Raw genomic sequence first — 17498 nt, 5'->3', positions numbered from 1 at the left:
AAAAAGTGACAGTCGAGGTAACTATCTGAAATTAGTTAGATACAAAGCTGTTGATCAATTACTGTCTGGCCACCTCCTTGAAGATGGCTCATTTAGGAACCAACTTGAAGACAACCCAATTTGATTGCTCAAAGCAAGCATAAACACAACGACTCAAAGACATCTGAAGACAGAAACCTCAAGAGCTCAAGTTCCACAACTGTTTAAGGACATTGATAAGCATAGGCATTGAACACCGAAAATGTTTAGCCCTTCTTATGTTTTAATCTTTAGCCTCATCCTTTCACTGCTACCTAATAATCTGTGAGAAATTGCATCTCTAAGAAGGGAACCAGGACCATACAGTTTCTGGAGTAAGTCACTGTTAATACTGACTTGTTACAAACAATACAGAAGAGTAATTTTTAAAATTCAGTTTAATGTTATTTAAATATTGTCTGGGCTAAAGATTAGGCTTTATTAATTTATGTGCACAAGTTTTAGTTCAGAACTCCCAGGATATCGAGTCCAACCAAACACTACAGAGACACAGGGCAAAAACTCATTCATAGTAAGCAACTAGATCTTCTGCTACTCAATTATTCCTGTACTCCACTCCCAATTCAGCTTCAAATTTGAAATAGTTGTATGCAGGTTTGCAGGCATTGCATTTGAAATAGTTGTATGCAGGTTTGCATACAAAAGGTTTGCATTTGTCTTAACATCCTGAGCTAATTAACAAATAGCTCTTCAGAATATCTGCAGGACATGGTAAAGGAACATACGGATTAATGTAAATGTCAGTAAGTTTCAAAAAGCAGCTAGTAATTGAGAGGTAGTGGCAGTAACTCTAGTGCCAGCCAACACAAACTATTCACAAACAGCCCCAGTTTAAGTGCGCAAAACTTCAGCACTTACCAATGAGGGTGAAACCTCCACCAGTCATACACCTCTGTTCCACAAGAAAGTGTTAACCACTTCAGGTTAGGAGAGACTGCGACTACTAAATCGAGGTGGTGGAGCAATGAATGGCATCATGTCAATTAACACAGGATGGAGAACGCTCGCAAGTCACCTGCTGTCACAGTGTACAAACTCACCATAAGCGCCAAGCAGTATTATGTCAACTGCAACCCCAGCCTAGGGGTCCTGTAACGGGAAGATTTCAGCACTTTGTGGAAGCTCTGGCATAGATCTGTTGTACAGGTACTAATTTAAAGCCACATTTTTACTGTAATCAGGCAAGATAGTTTCAGTAACAGCCCTAATGCAGAGACTGCTGGTCCACAGAGCAAACAACAAAAGCAGCAGTTACGTGGAACAGATTAAAATCTAGAGCAGAAGTGTGCTGTTTTAAACCTTCCTGTCCTACTCTTCAATAACTCTCTTCTAGCTACAAAACAGATGTGCAATTTACGCTTCACAACCAGCTCTCACATGGAAGTGCAGTAGTAAGGCGAAAACACATCACCTCCCTAGAGATAAAAGGGCTAGAAAGGCCACATAGTATATGCCTTAATCTTCATACTCGTAGCTTCTGAAAAAGGCTAATCAGAAGACATCCTTACAAAAAAAACCCAGTGGCTACAGCTTTCTCAGACTAGCTCTACCAGGTCTTAGTTATATAAAATAGTAGAGTTCGCTGACATCAGATGTTTAAGAGCAAAACCAATGGGGTGGCAAGGTCTACCTGCACTTGAAAACTGCACAAGGAAGACTGCTTAACCAAATGAGTTCAGGATAAATGAGTCCACTGACTGTACATCACTGCTAATCTATTCCATATCAACAGCAGCAGGCTCCTTCAAAGAAAGCATTTGTACACAGATGGGACTATGCTTAATCTGGGTAGAGGCATCACAAGGACTAGATAGTTTAAAATAAGCATTTCAGCAAACTAAATCTCAACTTACTCTCAAAGTTATGGAAAGATATTCCAAAAAAAAAAAAAAGCAACTATATGAAAAATGCACTACTGCTCATAGAAGTATGAGTGCCAAGTCTCAGGACTGCACCAACAGATAGCACATACGCACTCATCTTCCTTATAATATAGCCAAACCCCAAGGTTCATGACAAGAATAGCTTAGTTCCATTTCTAGATGCCCAGTCACTAACATTCAGAAATAGAGAGTGACTTCTCTAACCAGCAGTCACTGCTATTCCTACAGAGGCTGGTATAGTTAATGCAAACTTTATTTACAAAAGACACTTAAATTAGTTACTTCATGCCATGTGTCCATACAGAATAAACAGTTCAAGGATTACATGGAGAAGAATTCACAAAATTAAAAGTGAAATCACTAAAGAACTTCTAAGAGTTAAGAACTAGGAAAAGATCTTAAAGACAATTTTACAAATAAAAAAAACAAGTTATGAGAAACTAGTCTGAGCAAGAGGATGGTTGTTTACAGGTCTGTACACTAAAACTAATACACAGACAGCCTTCTATTGTCAAAGAGATGCTCACTGAGAAGCAGAGTATGTACAAATACTTGTGCCACAATGACTCAACCCCCCAAAATCCACTGTATTATACATAAACCAGTTTGTATACATTAGGCCTAAATGAGGCCATTTAACTATGAAGACTTCTAGTTTAGTAAACTAAAGCTGAAGACAGCCCAAGCAGTGATGCTGTCTCTCTTGCATCTCTATTTGCGACTGCTTTTTATTCTCTCCAATCTTTTTTTCAAGTCATCAATATTAGCTGCTGCAGAAGAGGGTGAAGCCAGAGTAGTTCCAATGCCAGAGGAATGAGTCTGATTGGAGTCCAGGTCCAGATGTTGGTACTGCTCCCGTGACTCACGGAGCTGGGAGAGCTTACTGTGAAGCATATCTGTAGAGGATGCAACTGTAGGGACTGCTGGTTTGGAGAGCAGAGATGTCAGAGGTGGTCTGTCTTCCTGCTACGGGGAGAAAAGTGCAGTGTTAAGACAGAAAGTGGCAAAAAACATATAAGAAGCACATACCATAATCAATGGCTTTTCATCTTCACAAGAAACACTAAAAACAGATGAAAGGGAAGGAGTGATACAATGTGGGTGATCTGGAGCGATAAAGTCCGTTGCCAAAATCAGAATCACGCAAAGCTAACTACAATACACAATTCCTATCATTTAAGCAGTTCATGTTTAGCTTGATGTTGGTAGGGACACAAAGGAACTACAGTCTTTAAAGATCAAAAATTCACAGCAGACCAGTGTTTTACTGAGATGGCCTGCTGCAGTCTTGAACAGCCTGAATTCTAACACCACAAGAGGAAAGTCCATGCCTGCACACTTATCAACAGCCGATGAGTTTTCTGGAGGAATGAGGAAACTTGGATTGATGGGCAAGATTCACCTTGCCCAAGACTTACAATATCAATTCACTGTTCTTTTACCCGTATGATACTTCCATCTGTGTTAACTATCCTGATACTATCATCTAAGAAACATTTCCCCTCCTCAGAGCTGTGAGCTGATATGTAAGTTTGTGTTAAAGGTTAAAAGAGTCTTGTGCCTGGATGACTATTCCAAGAGTGAACATCACTTCTCATGTGGCTGAGTACAAACTTCAGTATTTGGCACTAGATTCCTAACACACGGATCGCCTGACTGTTAGAAACTTTTGGCCCACAGGTTTCCAACACTAAGCTCATTCAGCATTTCTATGCCTCAGTATCCATACACCCAAGATATATAAAACTTCATTCAAAGTCTTCATTCAGGTCTTACGGTTGTTTCAGAGCAGAAAGATCTAGAATTTCCACATCATTCAACTCAGAGGTCAATATATGTTAACTTTTGGAGAACAGCAGTTAAATTATTTGAACCTTTCCGAGACTCAACTACATGGCAAGGAAAGATACAAAACTATAAGGCTGTAGAAACCACCTGCATGTACAATGGTGCTGCAAACAAAGTGGACTGAAACATAAGCCAACTTAGCCAAGGAGTGAGTTTAAAGCCATTTATACCAGGCACGGTAACACGCAGTGAATAACTAGGACATGTAGTATAATGAAAGATCATCAACTCTGACTGGAATCTGCTTTTGGTACTAAAAAAACAATCGCAAATTCTTGAAAAAGTACAAGTGAAATGCCTCCCCTGAGGATATACAAGTGTTGTCAAGTACAATACCTTTGCGTTGTCAAGGCCACAACGCTGCCTGAGAATTTTTAATCTTTCCAAGTAAACTGAAGGTCCCACTTCTTCCCCATTTGTGTTTCCTATAGATGAAGATACAGTGTGGGTAGAAGCAGGAACACAAGTTCCTTCCATCTGAGGAGAAATTCCTGGAGGATGAGGGGAAAAGGGGAGGGGAAAAAAAAAAAGAGGAGAAAAAAAGATTAAGAACATCAAAAGAATGTAAGTCTCTTAGTCAGTTCCTTGAAATAAGATGCAATGGATGAAGCATCAACCAACTTATAAACTACCAAGCTATTTGCATTTGCTAGTATAGGCGTATCAGTCCTTTAATTTCCTTGCAAGAGTGACAATTGAAAACCTAGAAAAGAAATTGAGACATTCAAGAAGTGGCAGCAGAGCAGCTCCAGAAGTAATGCTGAGGCTGACAGCTGGAGAAGACTGCGAGAGGAAGATGCTGATGTGCATCAGCAATAAACATAGTGTCCAATAGAGAGAACTCAGCAATTGGAATAGGAAATGTTTGGTGTCTTCCATCTTTTTCCTAAGTTCAGTAGTACTGCTGGGCAGACCTCACCACTGATTTTAACCCCTTTTTACCTCTTCTTCAGGTAACTTAAAGCTGGCGCTTCTTCCAATTCTATCTGAAATAGTGATTTCTGGAAGCCACTTACCAAGGTTTTTAAAGCTTCTCTACCAAAAGACTGGGAAAGTATTTTACGCTATGAAAAAAACTTTCCATTCTGAAATGAATGGCAAGTTTTAAGGCTTAGTGGGGACAAGGATTTGTTTTCACTAGTTTACTGCAAGGGTATTTAGAATAGATATAAGGAGAAACTAAAGTTAAACCTTCATACTTTAGCCTAAATAAAGCACAGTTGCAAGATGAAACAATATCCTATATTATATCAAACTATTATAGTTAGGGAGGGGGAAAAAAAAAGGAAGAAAAAATTTGGGCACAGAAATTCTGTTTTGAAATCTCTAACTGTTGAACTAACATTTCTTGGTTGTACAGAATTTTAGGATGAAAGCTAGAATTTTGTGTCCTATCTAGTGAGACGCATTTAGGAGGTTCTGAAAGAAACTTACATTATTTTACCAAGGTAATTTATAATACACGGATAAGAGAAGGACAGTAGTAGAATAAAAGGCTAAAGTCTGACATGGCACCGAAATGTGAAATAAATGGAAGTTAAAGGTAATTTTGCCAGACTGTGTATCAGTTTTTACTGTTGGCTAACCATTTGTCACATTCCCTCCCTAATACTGCATTAAATAGTCATTTGTGCTTATCTGCAATGAAATGACTTACTAACAAACTAAGTGTTTTACAGTAATTTATTCAATTAAAAACCTGATCTATTGGAAATTGTGATTTATCACAAAGACTGCTATAGAAACAGATCAAGTTATTTAAAACAAACTTTTCAACTCCACAGTAAACAATACTCTATCAAAAAACCTTGTGTACCATTTTAGTACCCAAAAGGTAAAACAAAAACCTGACAGCTGCTGCTGTTATAAACCAGCTGTACACTTTGCAGAAACAATTCTTGATACCAGAGACATGAAGCACAGGCTAATGTTCACACTACAAGATATGAAACCCCTTGTTTACCAAGCCTTTCAGATGTTTTCTACATTTAGCGTGACAATGGTTAGAACACCTTTTTTATAAACAAAGAACACATAGTCCCTGCAAATGGTGCTTCACAAAGCAACACAACTCCCAAGAAAATATGTGACTCGCTTTGGAAATCCATAAACATCTGCAAATATTAGTTTCTACCAGGGGATACTTAACTGCTCTCCTTATATCTTTGCTTCTCATAAATCAATCAGTTTTGCTATAACGTGTACCTGTAGAACCAGCAATGCGTCCTTTCCCCTCCCGTTCTGTTTCTATCAGCCGGAGGCCTCTTTCCACATAGCTCTGGAAGAACTGAGAGGAGTTTTTCAGGAAGGGCTCGATGTCTGCATCAGAATATTTCTTTTTGTATTCATACAGCTCTGCTAGACCCTGGGAGGGAAGAGTTCCTGTGCGTTACCAGAACTGCTGGATACACCATTCCAACATATCATGCCTTCTTCCTTGCAGGAAGGGAGTGCTTACCTCTTTAGTGTTCTCCTTGGAGCCAATCTTCTTAAATATTTCTGCCAAAATATCGTTAACTTTGGCCTTCGAAGCCTTTTCCTCCTAAATAAATAAATAAAAGGAGACTTCTAAAACAAAGTGAATAAAAATGAAGGGAAGTTAGACAAATGCGCAGTGCCCTCGGACCTGCTAGCTGGACAGAGCTTCCAAGATGAAGAAAATCTTGAAGCAGTTAGGGTTTTACCCAGCCACTTGTTTACACAGAATAAGAGTAAGGACATCATCGAGCTGTAAGATGCTTTCTGAGAAGCCAGTATTTAAAACCTGTTTTGGGTATGGTTAACTTTCAGTAAATCAAACGCAGCAGCAGGCAGCGTAAAACCTATGCTGCACACTTGAACATCCTGGAGAGCACTTCAACCTGGGATACGCACAGAGAAACACACTGCAAGTTCCCAAAACAGCCATAAACAAAAGTGAAACTAGAAGAGGATTTCCAACACTAGCCACATATTGGAAAGGCAGTTACTACTTCATATTCCACAGTCGCAAAATTAAGCTTGTTTCTTAAATAAATTGCCTTACAGTCCTTTTCCCTGCCAACACTTTTATATTACTTACTATGCGAGAAGCCCCTTTTTCTGTATCCTTATCAGCTTTGCTTCCAGTCTGGTCCATGGAGTGTTTCATTACTCTACACAGATGAGCCTCCAGCTCAGACTCATTTTTGTTGTCTATCATTGTTAAGTGATCCAAGATCTAAAAGGAAAAAGAGGGAAAAAAAAAGAAAATAAAGAGGAGGGAAAAGCTTTAGGGACTGCATGAACACCCAACTTAAAAGTACATGACTTGTGACTGCTCTAACCTTGGGCCCTTTCAGCTTGCACAGGGTGTGAAGCAGAGTCTTCAGTGTCCTTATGGGAAACTCACTCTTACATTGCTTCAGCTTCTCTTTAGGAAAGACCTTCATGAAAATGTGGATATCCAGTAGAATCCGATCCAGATTGATGCTATTAATGGTTTCCGGAAGAAGACGCACCATTCTCCACAGACACTGGAAGAGAGGCTGACTTAAAGCAAAACAACTCAAGGAAGAAGCATTTCATTATATGAGGAGAGATTACACAAAACTATCATTGAGCCATTTCACTCCGCTACCACATACAGACACACACCGTGTCTGTCTGCTCAAGTTATATTTGCTCTACTACCTACTTTCTCTTTGTAGCTAGGTGTACTGTATCCAGATCCTTCTTTAGAGATGACGCATAAAAGCAGTGCTGACTACCAGTAACAGGAGGCTGAATTCTTTGTGTGAAGTTTCAGCAGATAATGCATATATGCTATGAACACCCACACAGAGCACAAGTTCTTTAGGTTTAACCTCATTAAGAACATTCAAGTTGTCTCTAAATCATGCCAGTGTTGCATTATTAAAAAAGATTTCTCCCATGCTTTAAATGCGGTCATTTGCATGTTTGCTCTGCCTGTCCTTAGAGGTGACAAAATACAAGTCAGCTCCAGCCTGGGACTGTTTCAATCTATTGTACAGTGCTGTGCCTAAGCAAATAAGCCCAGCAGGTGACTGCACACCTCTGTTTGAAGTTTATATTAGTACACACAAGCTTCTGTAAACTGTTAGCAGGTGTTAAGCTCCCTCCTAGCAAACATGAAGTCACTGTGTGTAACATCTAATTAAAAGATTATAATTTTATAAGAGTTATAAGAAATATATCAAGTTATGATCACCATTTTTTTTTTTTTCAATATATGTCTTCTTTCAGCTAAGTTGATTCAGAACAACAAAGTAAGTTCAAAACCTCTACTACAGGCTTACCTTCATGACAAGTTCTGAAAATTTAGGAGAGCTGGCTGTTGCTAGCAGACTGTCTTGGAGCAAAACAAGCAGAGCACTAGAAGGAATGAATTTATAATAGTTACACAGGAAAAGTGCTACACACAAGAGAAGATGCTAACTCCTGGCAGAATACCACACCAGAGGCTGGGGTTGGTCCAGCACTTTATGTCATGTGGTATAACAGCTCTTTCTTTCTTTCTGCTACATTACAAGAGTTCAAGAGCCAGTCTGCTGAACTACAAAGCATACAGAACCATAATAAGCTGGTTCTTTCAGCCTACATCCAGCTGTGCACATTGTGCAGTCAAACTCTGATCAATTTTGACAACCAGTAACAATTCTTCGTTAGCCAGCTGAACAATTCTACAGACATCATTCCTTGCTTAACAGAATGATTAAGAAACAATCTTAGTCACTCAAGTAACACACAGGAACAGGTGAAGAGAAGCAATAATTGTGCAATTTTCATTATATACCTCAAGATGTTGGTCTGGTCAGACTTTTCCAGAACTTTCACTACCAAGAGATTCACTGATCGGATGACCTGCTCACCCTCCTCAAGGTCTTCAACCCGAGAATCCAGCATTAACGTAATAAGACCGTGCATTAGGTCCTTCAACACGCCAGTGGAGGCCTCTCGAGCCAGACTCTCTATCTGAAATAGCTACAAATTGAAGACAATATTAGAAGTTTCCCCTGCACACAGTGCTTTAATTTAGGGATTTCTCTAGATTACACTATCACACCATTTGACTTCCCACCCCCTCAACAAAACTGCAACTAGGAAGAAAGTTATTTCTACTGTGACTTCTGAAAATACTTAGGCTACCAACTAAGCACTCAAAAGTTTTGTAGAAACTACAAATAGACCTTTTTCCCTTCCCCAATTTCGCATTCCCCACTGCCTTTCGAAAGGTGTGTCGGTGAGCAGACAATTAGCAGCAAACCTTCATAAATAAGACCCAATAGTAAGGTAGCCTAGGTACAGGTCAGGTATAGACAGACATTCTATTCTCCTTCAACTTCTGCACAGAAATTATTTGCTCTTCACCTTAACTTTTAGGTCAAAGTCTTACCGAGATCATGCTCCCAATAATACAGCTGTAAAGTTTGACTATCTCATCTTTGTCTAGCTTCTCATCTGCCATGTGCGTATTGTAGATTAGCCGAAGCTGCATGAAGGTAGCTATTAGGAATTGGTCAATGTGGCCAGACATCGCTTCTGCTTTGTCTTCCTGTCTGAGAACCTCATCAATCTAAGATTTAAAAACAAAACACCCAAGTAAAGTCAACATAATGCAACAAAACACCCAACTAAGGTCAACACAATGTAAACAGTGCAAGATAACTATAATTTTAAAACTTTTCTATAGGAAAGGTCTTGCCCTGACCAATCCATTTGCCAAGGCACTTGTATTCTAAGCTTTCACCTGCCATCAGTAGCCACAGACTTCTATTCTTAATCCCAATACATGCAGTTACTAATCTTTCAGAAAGCTGAAATCCTATTCTGAATCCTATGAAACGCTGCAGTACGGATTCTGGAATTAATAGCTTTATGAAATCTTCTGGATAAAATAACTTTAAGTAGTTAAAGCCACCCTAGAAACATGTAAAAGCTATGAGGCAAGACAATTATTTTGCTGACGATCTCTGAAACAGTTTACATTTAAAAGTCAAGTCTCACTGGCTTAACTGGCTTTTTCAAACTTGTAGCACAGGTAATTGACAAAACCAAAGAGATGTGCTTTTTTTTTTTTCCTTAGTGCTTCTGTGTTAAGAGTCTATTCTACATCACCCATGTGGAATTTCTATTGCTAAAGCGAGTCAGATGGCCCCTGTGCACTTAGTTTTGTCATCAGGGAGATTCTGAGCAGAGTCCATGTCACCCGACATGATTGCTCCGCCACAGTGCAACTCATCACCCTCGCAAATGGTTTAGTATAATGTGATTAGCTGCTACCTTAATTCTCTTACCTGTGCCAGAGCCTGGATACTTGTATTTATATCACCACTGGCTACTTGTGAAATGACAAAGTTGATAGTAGAAGCCGTGTTACTGTGCATGTCATCAAAGTGTGGGGATACAGCACGGATTCTAAACAGTTGAATAAAACAGGATTAATTACTCTTTGGAGAGATGACTCTAATTTACAGTGAACTGCTATATTTCAGTCATGGTTTAGAGACAAGGGAAAGGATTTCATTCTTCACAGGGGACACTTAAGGAAAGAATCATTCCTTTTAACATATCTATTGCACTATTTGTAAAGACACCAATGATGCATTTACAAACTCAAGATCCTTTTACTATAAAAAACACATAAGCTGAATTCAGGTTTTACGTTAGAAATAACTGCTCTCCAGATTCCAGAACAGTACAACAGATTGTCACTTTGACATCTCTCTTCAAATTAGCTGACACTACCTTCTTGTGTAAACAAGTCTGAATGTAGAAACTAGTGTAGTCAATCAAGCTTCTCAAAATAGTTTTTAAGTAGCCCTATTGGCTTCACTTAGGAGTTAAAACTATACTCACTTGGGCTCAGGAATCAAGACTGGCTCAAAGATGTCATCTAGCTTGTGCTGTACAAGTGCTGGCATCTCACATCTGACAGTACCGTTGTCATTTTCAATTTCATCAAGATCCAGCTGAAATTCCCGTGGAACTGTATGCGCTGTCTCAGAGTGACTGCTCATGTTGCGATTTTGGCTATAGAAACCAGGAGAGAGGTGTTTATTATATACACACACGAGGCAAGAGTACTAGCACTAGCATCCACTGGTAGCCCTAAAGCTCTCATAACAGAATACACAGATTTTGAAGTTCTGATTTTATTCAAGCCCCCTAAAATCCCCCTTTGCCTATCCCCTAACCATTAGTAAAATAAGCTTTTGTAGGCCAGAAGCACAGCTGCTAGTTACTTGCCTTCCTAGTTTCTCTTATAAGCCACCACAAGACCCCCTGCATCTGCGATAGGTATTCACTGGTTCATTTTGAGAGATATCTAGCACAGTTTAAAGTAGCATTAATGGAATATAATGTTAAAAGTTCACAACTGGCTTTTTTCTTTTTTTTTTTTTTTTTTTAAATGATGGATAGGATGCATATGTACATAGCAACCTTACAAGCTCATCTGAACCTAAAGACTCCCAGCGTCTCACATGACTTGCACTGTACATTAGCTTTTTCAAGGGGATGTTCTAATACGTAGTTTTTAACAGGGACTTCTATTCCAAGATAATGAGCAGGTGGCAAGGAATACGGTTTCTGAGCTTTTTGTTTCTGGTGTTGTTGCCCCAGGCTCTACGATTCACACATACTCATCCCTTTCTGTGCTGTACATCTGCCCTAACAAGTTAAGAACAGGGTCCAATCAACACCAAGTTTAATGGAACACATAGGAAGTTCTTCCAATATTTTTAACAGCTGCCTAACGTGAAGCACCACCTCTGCCTGCAGTTTGATCTATAATGACTTTGGCAGAAAAAAATATTTATGTTTTCTTTCTTTTCCTTAAGCCATGTAAATAAATAACCTAAAACTGGCCATGGTAAACCTGTCACCCTCAGGAAGGGATGACTAGGATAGAAATTGAAAGATACAAGAGCCTTGCTACCAAGGAGTTAGTGGGCAGTACTTACATCCTATAAGTGCGATACATAATTCTGTCCATGGAGAAGCAGTGAAAAAAGGCACAAGACCATTTAGAAAGATTTCAAGACAGACAAGACAAAAAAAAAGTTTCAGACATTTTGGTTTATATTATTTGGCCAATTTCACAACATGCAAAGATGATGATACAAGAACTAAAATAACATCGCCACACATGATATTAGCACAGAAACTATGCAGGTTTCAGACTATAACGTATCATTACATACTTGAGTTTGGAGGACATGTCCTCAGCTGGTCCCTTCCGTAGCATGCTAGCATTAGCACTGATGTTTTGAGTACGCTGAGGTTTCTCCTCTGCCTGTCTCACTGGAGCAGCAGACGGTCTCTTGGCTGACCGTTTTATTCTTTCCTCCAGCATGCTCATGTCTTTCTCAGAAAGCTATAACACACAATGCTTTCACTCAATTTGAGTTGTATGGATTTTAGAGATCTTGGTCACCCACAGGAGGCATATCACTTATTACTGCAGACTGAAGTTCTCTAATACCAAGGGCAGGAACTGTCAATACTACCATCCAGCAGCAATCTAATAGGGCCACTCTGGACTGCCAGATGCTACTTCAGGAGCTGATTAACCCATACTGACAAGCTGTGATACTAAATACAGTGATTTCTAGCCCACAATTTCCAAGAAACAAGCAATCTTGAATTCAAACTATGGTACTATCACGTGTTTCTAATTGTTGCTTGTCTTGTTGCAAAAACACAAACAAAAAATCCGCACCTGCCTTTCTATATGCCCTATTAGGAGCCCAGGCAATGCTTTAACACTATGGACCCTGCCACAGAAGCCAGGGTGCTTCTAACAGTGGACCCATAATTCAACCTGAACACAAGGTAAGCCAATTAAACACTCCAACTTATGCAGTGAAAAGAATCTTTTCTATCTGTTTACCTACAGGACTGAAGTTTACCAATAACTACATTTGACCAAACATAGCCGTGACAATTTTGTGGGAAGTACTCTCCAGCATGATTTGGAATGATTTCTATGATTTCGAAACCTTCCTGAAAATGCATACATTTTGGGACTAGATAGACCATACTGATGTATAGAAAGCCATGTTTAGAAAGGGCTGAATGGTTCAGGAGCTACAGTCCTTTTCTTATCCTTGAAAATCCAAAAGCAAATTGACTACGCAACACTAAAGAGGTGGCAGTTTGCACTCTGAACAATAGTTAAGATAGGAATTTAAAATGTTAGTGAAAATGCAACATTAATGTGACTCTTATTTTCTGTGGTAACCATCTCCATGAGAATTAAGTTTCAACATTTCAGGAAGTAGGAAAGAAAGCGAGGCAGCCTTGCTTCCCTCCTCATCGTACTCCATAAAATATCCCCCCAATAGCTTGTATGCACTATGGCATATAACACAACTCAAAAAATTAGTACAGGTATTAACGTATCTATTATATTCCAATCAGTTAAAGTGCTGCTAGAAACATTACCAAGACCACAAATTCAGAGAACAGAACAGGAGAAGATGGTCTAACGGCTCTTGATTTAGGTTAGAAATCAGTATACTTAATCTGCTATGCATAGTAATTGTAGACAATGCAGTGAAGTAGCTTTCCACTGCTGGAGACTGGAATCTGAGTTTTGCCACCTTTAGCTTTTACTGCATTTTAGACGACATGGCTAAGTATGATTTCCAGAGAACAAAACAGCAGGAAGTGGATACCCAACAACTAGCCTTTTTTTGTCAAGTAAGTTATCTAGATAGCATTATAAATCACAAGTGTTACCTATACGGTTGACTATAATGCAAGTTACTCTTTATAAACAATTTAATTCCCATGCAAGTCAGCATTTTGCTCATATCTTCTAGTTTAGTTTTTTATTCATGAACACCCAGGTTACATACCCCACGATCAAGAATTAACCAACTAACTTTTAGAGGATCTATGGTGTAGCAAGTTATTTTCAACGCTACAAAATACTCTTGACATCAACAGCAAAATGACCAATCACAAGCAAAACAGTGCTAATCGCCTACAAAAATGTAAGGATTTGAAAAAAACCAACCAAACAAAAAGTTTAAGAAAGCTTATTTCCAGTTACACTCACATTTCCAATCAGCTTGAACACTTGGTCGCCATGAACATTATAGACAGTCACAATGGTGTTCAGTGCAGCATTGCGCACAGTGTTGTCCCGATCACCAATATGAGTTGCCATTTCTTTTAAGGCTTTCCCTGGAGTTGGCTGGCATACATTCATGCCATACGATTCAACCAGACATCCAAGCTCTTCCAGGCATTCTAAAGGAAGTAAATGACGCGTGCACATTCAAGTTTAAAGCTGCTGGGAAGAGAGCCCTCCCAATTTCTGTGTTTCTTGCACAACTTGAACACTCACTGTAGACAAGTGTCAATCCCAATGCTGATAGATATACACCAGACGATTTATGGGATGAATAGTGAACTACTTCACACAGACAGCATTTAAAATCTGTCAGTCATCCCTATATTCTTCAAACATTTCCCATTACCGTATGTGGGCAATGTTATTTCACATCTAGATAATTTAGACAGTTGTGAGCTTGCAATGCTCTATTACGCATACAATTTAACTGTCCAGTTATATCAGGATGAGATATTCTGAAGGTGACTAGGGAGTTGTTTGAACTACAAACACCGCACCACAAATTATTTCTATAATAAAGTTGAGACAGATGTACAGTGTAGAAACATTTCTTTCCAAAGTCTTGATCAGATTAACTGATTCCCTTAGTCACTTGGACAATAGTATTGTGACTGTTCTCCCCAATACTGTTTCATTAAGACAACAAACCTACGCAAGGGAGATTTAATGTTGATAGAAATTTAACAGATTGCTCATCTTTGGAAGGTACAAAGACACCAAGAATAAAAAAAGCAAGATAATACTACTTTAAAATCCGATCCTTTGAACACTCACAGCATTTGCATAAAATGCTATACATCAGCAAATCTCACATTCCACCAAATGTTATTATGAATTTCAAGTACTTTGCAATTGCCCACTTCATCATGCCATTTCTTACCTGCACGCTGTTTTGAGTTTTTGGATTTTGTCCCCTCCATGATGAAAGTGAACATCTTGCTGGCTGGATAGATGAGACACATCCTGTTCAGAATGGCACGTACATCCTTGCGAATGACATCTTTCGGTTCTCCTACCTGGTGGAAAAATCAAAAACAAAGAAGGGAAGAAATACATAATATTTTAAACAGTCTCATGATACTGTGATTACTCTAAATAATGTTAGGAAAGCCAGAATTATTCTCAATGCAAAAAATCCTTTCTGGTAAATGGGTTTTGAAGGCAAATATGCAATATAGAATCATTTAGGTTGGAAAAGGCCCTTAAGATCATCAAATCCAACAGTTTACCTAACACTAACAAGTCTACCACTAAACCATGTCCCTAAGTGCCACATCTATACATCTTTTAAATACCTCCAGGGACGATGACTCAACCACTTCCCTGGGCAGCCTGTTCCAATGCTTGACAACCCTTTTGATGAAGAAACTTCTCCTAATATGCAATCTAAACCTCCCCTGGCACAACTCAAGGCCATTTCCTCTCATCCTATCGCTTGTTACTTGGGAAAAGAGACTGACACCCACCTTGCTCCAACCTCTTTTCAGGTAGTTGTAGAGAGTGATAGTCTCCCCTCAGCCTCCTTTTCTCCAGGTTAAAACAACCCCAGTTCCCTTGGCTGCTCCTGACAAGATTTGTGCTCTAGACCTTTCACCAGCTTCGGTGCCCTTCTCTGGGCATGCTCCAGCACCTCAATGTCTTCCTTGTAGTGAGGGGTCCAAAACTGAATACAGTATTCGAGGTGCAGCCCCACCAGTGTCAAATACAAAGGAACAATCACTTCCCTAGTCCTGCTGGCCACACTATTTCTGATACAGCTATTGGCTGCCTTCGCCACCTGGGCATACTGCTGGCTCATATATTCAGTTGGGTGTCAACACACACCCCCAGGTCCTTTTCCGCCAGGCAGCTTTCCAGCCACTCTTCTCCAAGCCTATAGCATTGCATGGGGTTGTTAAAACATGCAGGATCCAGCAGTCAGCTTTGTTGAATCTCATACAGTTGGCCTCAGCCCATCGATCCAGCTTGTCTAGGCCTCTGTGCAGAGCCTTCCTACCCTTGAGCAGATCAACGCTTCCACCCAATTTGGTGTTATCTGCAAACTTACTGAGGATACACTTGATCCCCTCATCCAGATCACTGCTATTAAACAAAACCAGCCCCAACACTCAGCCCTGGGAACACCACTTGTGACTGGCCAACAACTGGATTTAATGCCATTCACAATATATTTGGAGTTAACACACTACAGTGTTTGACAGTATTCCTCAAGAAAATTAAGGTTAGTTTCTGTAGAAGGAACCGTACCTTTAGGATAAGGTATGGGATGAAAGAGGATGCTTCATTTTCGGTAAGGTGATACTCTTCTTGACTCAGCAAATTGAAAAGCAATTTAAGATATTCCAGTGCTTTCATCAAAACACTTGTGTTGGTATCAAAGAACCTCAGGGTAAGCCATTTTAAGATAAGATCCAGGCAACTGATGACTCCATCTTTTTCACTCTCCAGGTGCTTCAAGTGAAAGAAAAAAAAAGAATAAAGGAGGTTGTGCAAAATGAAATACACTGTTCAAGAAAAGAACAGATAAGGAAAAGCTATGCCTGATGAGATGGTCTACATTTATTGGTTGATTCCTAGAATCATAAGTACTCATTTTAATTTACACAGCTTTCTGAAATTCTAAGAGAAGAGGGGAAATTTTCCCTTCTCCCAAGAAATATTAATACCAACTTCATCATTGCTTTGAAAGTTATTTCTATAGATGTTAAGGTTTCAACATCACAGAACAATGACCCCCGGCTCCTCAGAGAATTCTTATTTGATTTTAATTCTAGCAGAATCTTTCATAGCAGAGAATAAGCCTATACAACGTCATCTACTACCACAGATCCAAACTCACCTCAATCATAACAGCCAATGCTTTGTTATGGTGCTGAAAGTCTGCATGAAACATCTCATCCTGTAGCCATTTGGCCACACAGCTGGACATCTGAGTTTTTAGCTGCTCGATATATTCATCACGGGGAGTAGTGAAATTCCACTTCAACACCTGTAAAAAGCAGCACTTAGAAGTCAAAGCAAGAAGTACCTTTTCTTCCTGAAAGAATCAGCAAATTGCATCCCTTTTAATTTTGCTCTAGAATCTGTTTTCAAAGTCTTCTCATTACCAAAAAGTAATGGAAAAATTCAGTGGTGTTTGCTCACGTCGGCTTACATGAAAGATTTTCTCTATGTGGAGTGGTTTTCTTTAGGTCATTATCTTAACTATTTTCACTTAAAGTGGTTGTTTTTAAGCTACAGATAGGCCTGTTTACTAGCAAGTTATAAATAACATGCATGTTTTAAATAACAGAATTTCCCTTCAAAAGACAAGTTTGATAAGCAGGGCTGTTCAAAATAAGTATATTAAAGCATTTACAACGCATCCTAGAACTCCAGAATTAGTTGACTTTTCAGGTAAAAACTTGGTAATACTTCACAACTGAAGACCATCTCTTGGAAGTTGTAAAAAGGCCTTTTGCTTTTATGAGAGTGTATAAATGCACTAAATTTGGAAATCAGAAAAGAAACACCACAGTAAGCCTGATATTGGTGAAAGTCAACTGAAGAACTAGACAACCAATCCAAGTTATGGACAGAGACCAGCACTTTCATGCCACAGCATG

The 17498-nt window shown here is 39.3% G+C and overlaps 1 protein-coding gene across 3 annotated transcripts in view; it reads right to left on the bottom strand.

Moving 5' to 3' along the window:
* Positions 1-2157: 2157 nt before the first annotated feature.
* Positions 2158-17498, bottom strand: part of CKAP5 (cytoskeleton associated protein 5) — a 41832-nt gene continuing 26491 nt past the window's right edge. For 2 of the 3 annotated variants that reach the window (XM_009895653.1, XM_009895654.1), the window contains exons 28-43: positions 16733-16882; positions 16141-16344; positions 14774-14909; positions 13816-14009; positions 11954-12126; positions 10608-10781; positions 10046-10166; positions 9145-9324; positions 8545-8732; positions 8048-8123; positions 7076-7264; positions 6832-6969; positions 6229-6312; positions 5976-6135; positions 4107-4261; positions 2158-2888 (exon numbers count right to left, since the gene is read on the bottom strand). In XM_009895653.1, coding sequence (XP_009893955.1) covers positions 2634-2888; positions 4107-4261; positions 5976-6135; positions 6229-6312; positions 6832-6969; positions 7076-7264; positions 8048-8123; positions 8545-8732; positions 9145-9324; positions 10046-10166; positions 10608-10781; positions 11954-12126; positions 13816-14009; positions 14774-14909; positions 16141-16344; positions 16733-16882 — 2577 coding nt within the window. In that variant the 3' untranslated portion in view covers positions 2158-2633. The remainder of the gene's footprint in view (positions 2889-4106; positions 4262-5975; positions 6136-6228; positions 6313-6831; positions 6970-7075; positions 7265-8047; positions 8124-8544; positions 8733-9144; positions 9325-10045; positions 10167-10607; positions 10782-11953; positions 12127-13815; positions 14010-14773; positions 14910-16140; positions 16345-16732; positions 16883-17498) is intronic. The other variant, XM_009895655.1, reaches the window with a different exon arrangement.

The sequence above is a fragment of the Charadrius vociferus genome, unplaced genomic scaffold (assembly GCF_000708025.1).
Source record: "Charadrius vociferus isolate BGI_N301 unplaced genomic scaffold, ASM70802v2 scaffold111, whole genome shotgun sequence".
Classification (NCBI taxonomy): domain Eukaryota; kingdom Metazoa; phylum Chordata; class Aves; order Charadriiformes; family Charadriidae; genus Charadrius; species Charadrius vociferus.
This window is presented reverse-complemented; position numbering and strand designations above follow the sequence as displayed.